This window comes from Schistocerca gregaria, chromosome 4 (assembly GCF_023897955.1).
Source record: "Schistocerca gregaria isolate iqSchGreg1 chromosome 4, iqSchGreg1.2, whole genome shotgun sequence".
Classification (NCBI taxonomy): Eukaryota; Metazoa; Arthropoda; class Insecta; order Orthoptera; family Acrididae; genus Schistocerca; species Schistocerca gregaria.
Window position 1 is genome coordinate 730212641 of NC_064923.1, and position 15523 is coordinate 730228163.

General features: G+C 38.0%; 1 protein-coding gene across 1 annotated transcript in view; it reads right to left on the bottom strand.

Moving 5' to 3' along the window:
* Positions 1-15523, bottom strand: part of LOC126268231 (trans-1,2-dihydrobenzene-1,2-diol dehydrogenase-like) — a 96643-nt gene that overhangs the window by 33760 nt on the left and 47360 nt on the right. The window contains exon 4 of the mRNA XM_049973878.1: positions 4718-4967. Within this exon, the coding sequence (XP_049829835.1) occupies positions 4718-4967 (250 nt within the window). The remainder of the gene's footprint in view (positions 1-4717; positions 4968-15523) is intronic.

Genomic DNA, 15523 nt, shown 5'->3' on the forward strand with positions numbered 1-15523 from the left:
TGTGTTATCAAAAATTTGAGAAGATAGCTAGCATAAGATTACTGAACCGTCTTGCCAAGAATAGCCTTTTAATGGCTCAGTCTGATTTTCATAAAGGCAACTGTAACAAGAAGGCAATGTAGGATCTACGCTACTCAATTCTAGAAGAACTAAACAATAAAAATTACCCTGCTGGCAATTTTCTGTGATCTTGTCAAGGTCTCTAATTGTGTAAAATTATGCAGTTCTGCTAAGGAAATTGAAAGAGTATTGCTTTATTGCTTTAAAGGTCTTCACCAAACCTGGATGAAGCAGCATCTTAGCAACAGAGTACGTGGAATAGGTTCCCAGACATGCGAGTGGCTCGAAAACCCAGTACAGAGTCCCAGATGGCGAGTGTTCATCAGAGACAAGTGTGCTTTCAGGAATTCCGCAGGAAATGATTTGGCAGACAGGGTGGGCATCAATCTGCCTTCGTTTACTGGTGATGCTGTGGTGTATGGTAAGGTGTCAAAGTGAGTGAGAGTGTAGAAGGATACAGGATTCTTTAGACAGAATTTCTATTTGATGTGATGAATGGCAGCACAAAATGTAAGTTAATGCAGATGAATAGGGAAAATTATCTTGTAATGCTCAAATATAATATTAGTGGTGCACTGCTTGATGCTGGCATGTCAATTAAATATTTACACGTAACGTCGGAAAGTGATACAAAATAGAATAAGCATACAAGGTTGGTAGTGGAGATGGCAAATGTTTGACTTCAATTTACTGGAAGATCTTACGGAAAGTGTAGCTCATCTATAAAGAAGACTGTGTATAGAACACTAGTGGTATCCATTCTTGAGTATGGCTCAAGTGTTTAGAATATCCCAGGTCGGATTAAAGGAAGACATTGATGAAATTCTGAGCTGGGCTACTAGATTTATTACTGGTAGTTTCAACCAACACACAAGTACTTCACCGCTGCCTTGTGAACTCAAATGGCAATCCATGGAGGTAAGGTGATGTTCTGAATTAGAATCACTATTGAGAAAATTTATGAAACCGGCATTTGTGGCAGACTGCATAACAATTCTACTTGGCTTACATGGAAAAAAAATTATTTTCATTAATTCAAAATAGTTATTGACCAAACTTAAAATGCTACCATAATCTACTCATTAAGAGGTATACACTAAGAGGTACTAAGAGGTAAAGGAATTAAGAGGTAAGAGGTATACATAATTATAAGGAATACACTAAGCAGATTCAGAAGGATGTCGGTTGCAGTAAGTACTGGGAGACGAAGAAGCTTGCACAGGATAGAGTAGCATGGAGAGCTGCATTAAACCAGTCTCAGGACTGAAGACCACAACAATAACAAGAGGTATACTTTATGTTACAGGTCTAACATACTAAGACAAGTGTTACAGTTAGAAACTGCACATATACTGTAGCGTATCACGATGTTTTAGCAAGTATCCTGGTTCACTTTGAAAAATCATCCCAACAAAAGAGCATTGCAATAGAGGAAATAGGTAGAAACAGTGTGTAAGACAAAATTAGAGACTGTCTGCACTACTTTATTTTGGTACAGATACTACTGGAGGGTCAAGGTCATTGGCAGCAAATTCACAGCATCTACTGGCTCTCTTGATCCTGGCTTCTTGAGATCTCTCATTAAGAGTCACGATAAAAGTTTAGTAGTGAAGTGAGACAATCTGTTGTGGGTTAATTCGTTTCGAGTTAACAATCTGTCCAGTTAATGTGAAATAGTAATGTATGATATAAGTTTTCAGATAAACCTTATTACAATTCCACCAGATTTTAATAATTCCACCTGACAGGTTATTCTAGAATTGGAAGCTGATTGCTCTGTTTTAATGAAGTAATGCCCATTTAGTTATATTGGAATTTATTACTGGTTGTGATGTGAACTGCTGCTTGGCAGTGTTGGTGAGTATTCAAAATCTACTTGCAATTAATGTCCATTTATCAATAAGAACGGTGTTCATCAGTGAAATGCAATATCAATGAAGTTACACAACAGTTGGTAATTTAACTTTTTAAACTGCTGGTTTATTGGCATTTCTGGAAAAGAACACTCTTATACTCTCATTCGATCAGCAATTTCCATGTAACAGTTTGAATGTGCAATAGGACTTATTACGTCGCAAATCATTCTAATGAATGAATTGATTTGGATTACAGTGTTGCTAAGCAATGTGATCAACAAGGTAATATGTGCCCTAATTAAAACAGAACCTCAATATCTTGAATAAATTTTCAGTTCGTTTTTATCAAAAATCAGTATTTGTCTCGAAAAGTAATTTCAAACTTCGTGCATTAAGTTCAAGCACATTTGCAATTATTACACACAATTTAATGGAAAGCTCAACCACGCACTAGTGTGCAACGTGTTTCAAATCGAGTGCGCAGGTTTCAAAACAACGTTTTGTAATAATGTGATGTGTCTATCTCACGTAAAGTCTAAATGAAACTGGATTTGTCACTGTTTGCCTCAAACTCATAAAATGAAATTCACCACACAGGTCAGTGAACTGTACACATGCACTTTTAGCACTCTAAGTGGTAACTCATCTAAGAGCAAAAGCCGCACATAAATTCACACTTTTTACATGCATACAAAAATCAAAGCACCTTTATATTAAACAGATAAATTATGGCATGCAATTACTAATTAAACATTTCCTATTCTAAATAAACTTCAAGAACTTTTATTTCATAATCAATAAAATTTTATCTCGTGACAGAAACTATTGGTCTGCTAAAACGGATTCAGATTACTGTCAACTTGTGTCTACACGATGATGTCACGAATTGATACTTGCTTGGAATGAACAAAATACCTGTACTAAAAAATACTATCAGTTGAGTAATTTATGGACTTTTATGACAAATTTGGTACCCCTTGCACCGCTACATAGCCTATTTGAGCTACTGTAATATACGTTAATCAAAGTAACAAATGTCAAAATATGGAGGAGTTACACAAGAGTTCATTCAAAGTCATTTCATAGCTCAGAGTCAAAGTTAAAAAGTTTCCTTTAGCACACCCTGCAAAACAGAACGAAGCCCAGAAGAGTTGGATGTTCAAGCACAACAGTAGCACGAGGATCTGGACCACGAAAACAAAATAGTAAGACAAAAATCCATCATGAAGAGGCATTTGAGGTAATAGCTGGCATTCTACAATAGTGTTCGAGGCATACCCATGCTATATAAAACATACTCACAGCTTTCACCACAGCCATTTGCAAATTTTACACTGTAGTACTTAGAGGCAACATAGCTCATGGTGCGCAAATACATAGACTATATTCATCTGGTATTTGGGAATGAGGGCACCTAGTGACTGTCAATAGACTTAACACACAACTTCAAATGTTCATGAAACATTTTCTCACCGAGACTTCCCCACAAAATGATGAAAAGAAAAACGTTTATCGCTTACTGCATTTGTCCTGTCCATGCCATCAAGCTTCAGTATGGGGCATAATGCTTTAATTCATTACTTCTTTACTATTAACTATGTTCACAACATATTTTGCACACAGTATCCACATATACCTCTGAACAAACCTGCAATACTATATCATTGTATGACACACAGTTTAGGAGATATGATATAAACACTGACAGCACGAAAAACTAGCCTTGCTAACATAACATGCATAGTTTTACTCAGTACTAGGGGCACCGTGGGTCTAACGTTGAGAACCTATCATCTCGCAGAAACCTCTTCAGGGACCTAGGGACGCTTACACTTACATGGCAGTAAATATACGTACTCATAATGGGGCCCGCCCGAGTAGACACACATGTTAAAGTGGGGAGGTATGCTGGCCACAGACTGAATCCATTTACCACATCAATGATGAGTGGTTGGAGTGCCGGCCACCCTGTATGTGGTTTTTAGGCAGTTTCCCACATCCCACTAGGTGAATGATGGGTTGGTTCCATGTTCTGCCTTAGATACGCACTACTCGAACATTGGAACACTTTCTAACACTTCTTGCATTCAGTATATGGCATCTGTAGTTAGTAACAAGAGAGACTTTAAGATAACTAAGCAATTCACAACAACAATATCAGATGTACAAATAATTTCCATATAGACTACACATCCCTCTTCAGTGTTCAGAATGGAGTTTTATGTTCTGGTTCAACAGTCTGTAACAGGCTGCTAGTGGACATCAGATGGGAAATTAAAAAAATCCCTAAATATTTAAAAATAAAAATTATGCACTCCTTCCACAAATTATCAGAATACTTGAACTTGGGAATGTAAACTGCACATAACACTAATACTTGTAACAGACACATCCTGGCTTTGCTAATATGGAGAAAAGCGTTAGTGGGCTGTGTAAATTTACATAAACATTTTGGTTAAATATGATATGAAAACAGAAGCTGAGTAATATATGATATGAAAAAAGAATCTGAGTAGTATAGGAGGGAGAAGCAGTGCTTTTTTCCCCTTCCTCTGAGGTAGTTGAATTGCTCTTTACATACATACATAAAGTAGTCAAGACGTAATTAACAGTTTGAATGTATTAGTGCCAGACATAACTTGTTGTTAGTGTACTTTGCAGAAACAGGGAGCAGTGATTGCTCCTGTATAAGTTGACTAGTTTCACATCCCTGAAGGCTCTCCTTCATGTGGGATTTACGGAACAAATTATGTGAAAGAATAAATGAATGATAAACGAAACACGACATTTATGTTACTTACTTTTATACTTCCTTTAGTCCCAATTATATACGCTTCATTTGGAAGAAGTGCGCGGGCATTTGTGCTCAAAACTGCTGTTTTACCACCTTCATACTTTAAAACACATGCCATGCTCTCATCACATCCAAACTCATTTAAATGTCCCAAAGCAACGATGTGTGTCGGATTCACAGGACCAAATACGAGCACAGCTAGCTGCAGGCAGTAAACTCCTAGGTCAAGTATAGTTCCACCACCAAGCTCCTTCAACCTGAAGAGTAATATTAATTAATTAATATCATTAATTTCACAATACATTTTCAAAATATGACAAACAACAAATAAGGAAAAGTGTATCTCAGTCAATAATTTTGGTGGCAGTTTTAATACAAACTAGTCAATTTATGAACCATTATTGAAGGAATGGAAAAGCCTTTCATCCTTAGTGTTATAACTCACAAGAACACAACATGATAACTTCCAAGTTTGGCAACTTAATAAAATGAAAAATGTTTATGCTCTCCCCCATCAGCAAGTACAGTATCCAAAGAGCTAAAATGATTAGCCAGTCCCAGTTGCATGTTGTCTGTGTAACAGCTTCCAGGAGCAACAAAAAATTGATTTTCACTACATCATGTCACATTCTACGCATTAAGAGGTGTAAACCAAGTATGAATACCAGAAACTGTTTATATGTCTTGAGGCAGCATAACTCACGGCACCTAAAATTACCCAGATCATATTCATCTAGTAACTGAGAACAAGAGCACTTAGCTTACTCGTAATATCAGTTCCCCCCACCAATCACCAAAAAAATTATTTATCACCACTGAAGCTCATGGGTTGATGCTCACCTTTCAGCACCTCACCAGATATTGGCTTCAGCTACAAATACTAACTGTTGAAAAGTAATAATAGGATTCTACTGTGATCGATTGACTGTCCTCCACCAGAGCACACCCACACCCTTTACAAGTGGTGACAGGAATGCTGGTGGAGACTGCAACAGTAGTTCAAAGTCCACAGCTACAAACAGGGCGACAATAGCAGCAGCAAAGAAAAAATACAGGGACTGCCAATTTCAAGATTTTGTATGGGCCTGTATTACTATTTCCTTCTCTTTTCTTTGAACTTTGCAACATTTGTGGGATCAGGCTACATGTACATTCATACTCCGCAAGCAACCTAACGGTGTGTGGTGGAGGGTACTTTGAGTACCTCAACGGTTCTCCCTTCTATTCCAGTCTCGTATTGTTCGTGGAAAGAAAGATTGTCGGTATGCCTCCTTGTGGGCTCTAATCTCTCTGGTTTTATCCTCACGGTCTCTTTGCGAGACATACATAGGAGGGAGCAATGTGCGGCTTAACTCCTCAGTGAAGGTATGTTCTCGAACTTCAACAAAAGCCTGTACTGAGCTTGTTAATGACATTGCAGTTGTAACACAATAATTATAAAAAGTGTGCTATTAAAGATTGATTTACATTATTTATATCATATTTTGTATTCAGAGTTGAGAGAGTGCAACAATTTTAAGCATGATAGTGCTGAAATTTAGCATTGTAAGTGATGCTTTACTGCCCTGTACTATGATGGATTGTGCTGAATTCTCTGTGAATTTCATCAAAAAAGTTTGATCATGCCTTGAGAACAAAACTATATATTGTGAATAGCAATGGTCCTACAACACTCCCCTGCGGCACACCTGAAATCACTCTTACTTCGGAAGACTTCACTCCATTGAGAATGACACGCAGCATTCTGTTGTCTAGGAACTCTTCAAATCCAATCACACAATTGGTCTGATAGTCCATATGATCTTACTTTGTTTATTAAATGACTAGGGGGAACTGTATCAAATGCCTTACGGAAGTCAAGAAACATGGCATCTACCTGGGAAACCGTGTCTATGGCCCCCTGAGTCTCATGGACAAATAGTGCGAGCTGGGTTTCACATAATCATCTTTTTCGAAACCCATGCTGATTCCTACAGAGTAGATTTCTAGTCTCCAGAAAAGTCATTACACTCGAACATAATACATGTATCAAAATTCTACAACTGATTGATGTTAGAGATATAGGTCTATAGTTCTGCACATCTGTTCAACGTCCCTTCTTGAAAATGGGCATGACCTGTGCCCTTTTCCAATCTTTTGGAACACTACGCTCTTCTAGAGACCTACGATACACCGCTGCAAGAAGGGGCAAGTTCCTTCGCGTACTTTGTGTAAAATCAAACTGGTATCCCATCAGGTCCAGCGATCTTTCCTCTTTTGAGCAATTTTAATTTTTTTTCTATCCCTCTGTCATTATTTTGATATCTACCACTTTGTCATTTGTGCGACAATCTAGAGAAGGAACTACAGTGCAGTCTTCCTCTGTGAAACAGCTTTGGAAAAAGACATTTCGTATTTCGGCCTTTAGTCTGTCATCCTCTCTTTCAGTACCATTTTGGTCAGAGTGTCTGGATATTTTGTTTTGATCCACCTACCGCTTTGACATAAGACCAAAATTTCTTAGGATTTTCTGCCAAGTCGGTACAAAGAAATTTGCTTTCGAATTCATCGAATGCCTGTCACACAGCCCTCTTCACACTGCATTTCTCTTCATGTAATTTTTGTTTGTCTGCAAGGCTTTGGCTATGTTTATGTTTGCTGTGAAGTTCCCTTTACTTCTGTAGCAGTTTTCTAACTCGATTTTTGTACCACTTTGGTTGTTTTCCATCTCTTATGATGTTGCTTGGCACATACTCATCTAATGCATATTGTACAATGGTTTTGAACTTTGTCCACTGATCCTCAACACTATCTGTACTTGAGACAAAACTTCTGTGTTGAGCCGTCAGATACTCTGAAATCTGCTTTTTGTCACTTTTGCTAAACAGAAAAATCTTCCTACCTTTTTTAATATTTCTATTTACAACTGACATCATTGATGCAGTAACCACTTTATGATCGCTGATTCCCTGTTCTGCATCAACTGTTTCAAATAGTTCGGGTCTGTTTGTCACGACAAGGTCTAATGTGTTATTACTGTGAGTCGGTTCTCTGTTTAACTGCTGCTCAAATACAAGCAGATAATTTAGAATTATATAGGCAGACTGAGGGTCTGCAGGGTCAGAGAAAGGAACAGGGGAAGAGATTTTTACTTTTATAATTAATTTCCTGATGACTGCAAAATTGGTGGGGGGCGAGGGGGATGGAATGATGAAAAGGTAGTAAGTATGATGTTCCGAGGAATGTCTGAAAGGGTGGGAAAAACCTACTGCGGTTTAATCGATGTGTTACAAAACAGCTACATACACAAAAAGACCTTCATCACAGATTCAAGAGAAGTCAAAACCTATCTGACAAATAAAAGCTGAATGACACAAAAACGAGCATAAAGAGAGCAATGAGAGAAGCACTCAATGAATTTGAAAGAAAAATTTGGATACCCGATACGAGTAAAAACTCTAAGAGGTTTTGGTCTTATGTAAAATCAGCAAGTAGTTTGAAACCTCCCATTCTTTCAATGAGCATACCAGCACTAAAATGGAAAATGACAGAAATACTGAATTCACTGTGGAAGATTGTAACACTGTGCCTCCTTTCAATCATCATACAAATGTTGAAATGGTATATATTGAGATAACTGATCGTGGAACACAAAAGCAACTACAATCACTTAGCGATGGAAAGGCATCAGGGCCAGATGAGAAACACCTAAGATTATTCGTAAGAACTTGCCCCTCTTCCAGCAGCAGTTAATCGCAGATTATTGACGCAATGAAGGGTACCCAGCTACTGTTTTCAAGAAGGGTCATAGGCCAGATGCACATAATTATAGGCCTATATCATTCATGTCAGTCTGTTGCAAAATTATGGAACATGTTTTGTGCTCAAGAATTATGACTTTTTTGAAAACAAAAATCTACTCTATAAAAATCACCACAGATTCCGCAAACAGAGATCTTGCAAAACTCAACACGCACTGTCCACCTGTTAGATCCATAGCACTGTAGACAACAGTGTTCAGATTGATGCCATGTTTCTCGACTTTGGGGAGGTATTTGACGCAGTCACATATTGCTGTTTGGTGAAAAAAAAAAAAATGAGCTTACCAAATATCAGATCAGATGAGCTTTATAGCATTGTTGATGCTACATGGCAAGAATTATGACTTTTTTGAAAACAAAAATCTACTCTATAAAAATCACCACAGATTCCGCAAACAGAGATCTTGCAAAACTCAACACGCACTGTCCACCTGTTAGATCCATAGCACTGTAGACAACAGTGTTCAGATTGATGCCATGTTTCTCGACTTTGGGGAGGTATTTGACGCAGTCACATATTGCTGTTTGGTGAAAAAAAAAAAAATGAGCTTACCAAATATCAGATCAGATGAGCTTTATAGCATTGTTGATGCTACATGGCAAGACAATACTCCCTCCAGCAACAAGGCATGCCTGACTTGGAAAATTTCAGAATCCAGCAACAAGTAAGCGCAGTATCAGCCACAATCTGGTTGGTCGCACTTTCATATACAATCACTAGCAGTAACACAGCGGCCAATGAGATGCGAGCATCCCCTCTCCAGAGCTCCAGTGATGGGTGTACTTACATCTGAACATTCATTCACTGATCCCATTTTGTGTGTTTGCCATTTGGATAACTTTTACAAACTTTCATAGCAGCTAGGCCTCATCATCTTCTGAACAGACATTGTATTGAAGAGTGATAGATTTATAAAATTTTTGTATCTGTAAATATTTCTACATTAAAATCTACTATTAACAACCTGCACTGAAACTTCAGCAATAAAGTTATGTATTATTTTTACTATTTGATATTAGATGTAGAATAAATTAATATCTTTACAGCTAAATCTAAATTAAAAGCTTTCTTCACAAGCTAATTGGAAAGGACACTAAATATCCACATAAAGACCGTGGATCATTAGAGGGATTGAAGTATCTTGTGAAAGGAAAATTAAAATGTATCTCTTGACAAGAACAAGTAGGGATCCTGCAGCAGTTGCAAAATGCAAAAACTACTCAAAATTAATAAGAAGGATTATTAAAAAATCAAGGAAAGTGCACCATAATGGCAGAAATCAGTACTTCTGACAACAGACTGAAGGCTATATGTAATGTAGTGAAACAAGAGACAGGACAACCAGCCACAGAACACTAATGAACTTAATGGAAGGACTATAAATGATGAGTCACAGGTAGTAAATGCATTTAACACTTTACCGTTCACACGTCTCATACAAATTTATTCGCTTGCACCAGCAGCATTAATTCGGATTACTTGGCTTGTCACTGGCCGCTTGTCACCTTTCTGTTGATGACAGGCTACAAACACATTGACTTTTGCGCACTTTAATTTTTCCAGAAATTCTCTATTTTACCGTTTTGTTCAACAAACTTCAATTTTCTTTTCAAGTGTCTTCTCTGCAAGTTCTACACTGTTAGCATAATTATCCATGTATAGCTGATCACACTTTCCATAAGAAGGTGTCAATAGTTCCATCACTGTTTTTGCTAAAGGTTGTCCAGCACTGGAATATATCTTGAATGAGGAAATGTATCCCGTACTCAAATCACACAGCATCTCAATGAGTATGCCATATTTCGTAATTTTTGATGGATTGTAAACTTTAAAATTTAATTGTCCATGCCACGGTATCATTCCTTCATCAGTTGAGATGTTTTGACATAGACTAAACGTTTCTTTAAACTTTTTGGAAAAATAATCAATTACGAATCGCACTTTGAAAAGCTGGTCAGCATTATCCGGTTTACTACTGTCGTCAGAAAAATGTAAAAGTGATAATATTTATCTGAATGATTTGCGGGACGTCGTTTTCCGAAATGTCGGTGTGTCTAACAATGGATTCGTTGACCAGTAATCATCGATCCTCGCTTCTTTTACAATTCCCATAAGGATAGCAAGCTCAAACCATTTTCTAAGTTCGGGTCCTGTAACGTTGACAAATTTGGCATTTTTTAAATCCAGTTTCCTTCTATTGCAATTTTGACTGTAATACTTGTCGGTTTCGTTGCTAATATATTCAAATTGATCGTTCCCAATATATAATTCTACGATATCCACGACGCTCTGTGTATCTTTGGGAAATATGTGTGGCTCCGGAGATCCTTCAAATTTATTATTGGTCCTCAGTAAATCATAGTCTGCCTTCTTCATCTGATCCATCTGGCAACAATAGCGCTCGCCGAATTCTTCTTGGACATATTTCACTATCTTCCGATGATTCTGCTTCACTTGCATTTTTTTGATCTCCAATTTCTTCTTCCCAAACGGCCAAGTCATTCGGAATGTCAGACAAGATGAAGACATCTGCGCATTCATAATAAATAATCATATCGTGTCTTTTGTCTGCCATGATGAAAGTGCACAAGTACTTTTAAAAACAAAAAACTTGTTGACATGTGTAACTTATTGTTACCTGAACAAAACATCAACAGAATGAAAAAGATACTGAAGTGCTGTCACCGGCCACTGCGTGATACTATGCTCACGACACCACTGTGGTGTCGCCAGCCGTTGACCACTATTTCATGCACAACACCACTGTGGTGTCGTCAGATGGCAAAGTCTTAATAATCATTTCTTAAATACAGTAGAAATCATATGGACAGACAGTTCAAAAGCAAAATCACAGCAGTATGATGAAAATGTAACTTTCACAAAATTCAATCATACAAATGTACGAGGGTTACTCCAAAAGAAATGCACACTATTTTCTTTGATCCATCTTTTATTCTACATGTTTGAAAGTCTTACAGTGTGTAGGTACATCCTTTAGGAACAATATTTTCATTTCTCCACATAATTTCCATCCCTCTCAACTGCCTTACAACATCTTGGAACCAGCGCCTGTATACTCGCACGGTAAAATTCTGGACCAACCTGTTGGAGCCACTGTTTGGCAGCGTGCACAAGGGAGTCATCATCTTCAAACCTTGTTCCACGGAGAGAGTCTTTCAGTTTCCCAAAGAGATGATAGTCACATGGAGCCAGGTCAGGACTGTAAGGGTATTTCAGTGTTCTCCATCCGAGTTTTGTGATCGCTTTCATGGTTTTTTGACTGGCATGTGGCCGTTCATTGCCGTGCAACAGCAGAACATCGTGCTTTTGCCTATGAGGTCGAACACAACTCAGTCGAGCTTGAAGTTTCTTCGGTGTTGTCACATATGCATCAGAATTTATGGTGGTTCCACTTGGCATTATGTCCTCAGGCAAGAGTCCTTCAGAATCAAAAAACACCGTAGCCATAACTTTTCCAGCAGAAGGTGTGGTTTTGAATTTTTTTTTCTTGGGTGAATTTGCATATGCCACTCCATTGGTTGCCTCTTTGTCTCTGGTGAAAAATGATGGAGCCATGTTTCATCACCTGTCACAACTCTTCCAAGAAATTCATCTCCACCATTCTTGTACTGTTCCAAAAGTTCACTGCACACTGTTTTTCTCGTTTCTTTGTGAGCGATTGTCAACATCCTGGGAACCCATCTGGCACAAACCTTTTTTAATACCAACACTTTCAGTATTCTGCAAACACTTCCCTCCCCTATCCCAACGCAGTGTGACAATTCGTTCACTGTGACGCGTCTGTCAGCGGCTACCAATTCATTAACTCTCTGTCCACTGTCTAGAGTGTGTGCAGTATGAGGCCTGTCGCTGCGAGAACAATCCTCAATATTGCCGTGCCTGCTTTCATCACGTAAACTGCTTGCCCACCGACTAACTGTACTGCGATCGACAGCAGCATCTCCATACACCTTTTTCAACCTCTTGTGGATGTTTCCCACTGTCTCATTTTCACAGCACAGGAATCCTATCACAGCACGTTGCTTCTGACGAACGTCAAGTGTAGCAGCCATCTTGAAGACATGCTGTGACAGTGCCACTCACAGAAACAGGTTGAACGAAGTTTGAAAACAAGCGAGAAGGATGTATTTACACACTTTCACACATGCAGAATGAAAACCGTATTCTTACAAAAATAGTGAGCATTTCTTTTGGAGTGACCCTCGTATCGGAAAAATCTCCTTCTGAAATTAAGAAAATTATACATTCTCTCACGAATAAAAGCTCATGTGGTTTTGATGGTGTTTCCAATAGAATACTAAAAATTTGTTTCTATGTAATAAGCAAAGTCTTATCTGAAACAAGTAACACATCACTAACTCAAAGCATTTTTGCAGAGACTGAAATATGCCATTATTAAACCCGTCTTTAAGCAAGGTGATAGGAGAGAGAGATGTCAATAACTACCACCCTGTATCACCGCTGACATCATTCTCCAACATTTTTGAGAAGGTGATGTATTCTATAATAGTATCTCACCTTAGTAACAATGGTATCCTTAGCAAATTGCAGTTGTGGTTTCAAAAGGTTTGCTGTACTGAGAATGCCATGTAAATCTTCACTCACCACATTTTATAATATTAAATAATAAAATAGTGCCAGTTGCTATCTCCTGTGACCTCTCTGAGGCAATCACGGCATTCTACTAGATAAATTGATGTTTTACAGAATGGATGGTATAACAAAGCAATGGATAATGTCATATGAAATGAAAAGAATGCAGAAAGTTGTACTTAGTAATTAAAGCAATATAGTCCAGGGACATAAGACTGAATGGGGAGAATTCATGTATGGGGTTCCCCAAGGTTCAATCTTAGGCCCACTACTGTTTCTCATATATGTAAAAGATCAGTAAGTTGGCATATTTTGCGTATTTTCATTCAATGACAGATGGAATAATGTTCTGGGGTACATCATCTTCAAGGAAGGAAGTCTTCATTGTACAAAAACTTGTAAGAATAATACGTGGTGCTGAACCAAGGTCATCTTATACACAATCTGTTTAAGGGGTTGGGCATTCTGTCTACTGCTTCACAGTATATTTATTTCTTCATGAAGTTTGTTGTAAATAAACAACTAAAGTTCAAAAGGAACAATGATATGTGCAATTACAGTACAAGAAGGGTGAATGACATTCATTACTGCCCATTAAGGTTGTCTTCAGCACAGAAAGGGGTGTACAATGCAGCACAAAAAATTTTTGATTACTTTCCCAGTGAAATACAATGTTTGACAGACAGCAAAACTAAAATTTGATAACAAACTAAGAAAGTTTCTCTTTGACAACTCCTTCTATGCCTTAGAAAAATTTCTATTACTGTAACATGTAAAAGGTGGTGGGTAGGAATAACTAGCTCACATCTGCATATCTTTTTTTTCTTTTTAGAAAAAAAAGTAGGAATGTTCAGAATGAAACCATATGTATAAATTCATCTACAATGTGAATGTAAAATGAGTCAGTCCACATCATTGTGATCTGTTGTGTGAAATGATCCATGGAACATGTAACTAACTAACTAACTAACTCTGAATTCTAGGTTCATGAACGGCATCTGTTCCTCGCTCCTGTATGCTCTTAAGAACCACACACTGTGCAAGGAAGTCATAACAGTAAGGAGTAAAATATCGCTATGTCATAACATCAAATATTGCAGTACTCCTTACACCATCTCCTCTGTACAAAGACTCAATCATAAGAACATCTGCTTTGTGTGACGCTTATCACGGACGGGAGAGAAGCAACTGCCCTCCGGAATTCTTTAGCAATCACACATGTGACTCGCCGGTTTATTCTGCAGAGATGCTGGAGAGAATGCCATGATTGCTAACTGCATCAGCTTTTACTTCAATAAAGTACTTCAGTAGTGAAGGATAGACTGGGCTGGCACACAAGCACTGATGAAGTTACAGTAGGAGTGCACTTAAAAGAATTAATGTAAAACACACTCAGAAATGCAATTGTTGCATAAATTCTGAAATATTCACAGACTGATTGGCCACCTTGTGCAGTACCAGAAATGAGTTCAGATGGCAGTAGGGCCTATAGACACTGTTGCGACTATCATTATTGGAACTGCCATACGATCACAGATGCAAATGCTGTGCCAAACATAGTGGAAACCTTGGACAATGTCATTGTATGCCTATTGATTTGCAGAGTGGGTACCATTAGTTGTCAGTAAAGCTGGAGGGCAGATCTAACTACTATTACTAGTACCATCCCATGCCATTCAGGTTGAAGAATACTCTGGCAACATTCTCATGTCTAGTGGATGGGGTATTACATGGCCAAAAACCAAAACAATGTAAGTGTAATTAACAATATTGTCGTATTGTCTAAAGACATTCAGAAACATCTTGTATGGTTATGGGACATCTTTAACCAGCACAACCAACACTTAGTTCGGAAGGTTGTCATTTTGTATTGAAAGAACTTCACTATTTGGACCATGTTAATTCGGCCAGGACGGTGTGCAAACATATCCCTGGCTTACACAAAATGGGCAGGAATTCCCCACTACTAAACAGGAAAAAGAACTTCTTTTTCAGATTGACTTATCATTATAAGAAGTTTGTGTCTAAGTTCTGCAGTTGTAGTAATGTCCCTTGCACATCTGTCAAAAAGGTCAGTAAAGTTTCAGTAGATTCCAGATTGTGAGTGTGCCTTCGAGCATTAGAAAGACCTGTTGCCTTGCTTATCCAGATTATTAAAAATTGTTTATACTAATCTCATGATCCCAGCAGCCATGCCTTAGGATCCATGTTCAGCCTGGAAATATAACATTATCAAAGAAGGGGGAAAGGTTAGGGAAACAGAACATTTAAAGAAAATTTTCCCACTAGATGGCACAGTACGAATCATAAAATAAATGGGTTCAGTTGCAAGTAAGAGATGAATTGCAATACATTGACTATGGTGCATGTAGCACATTAAACTAATCATACTGTACAA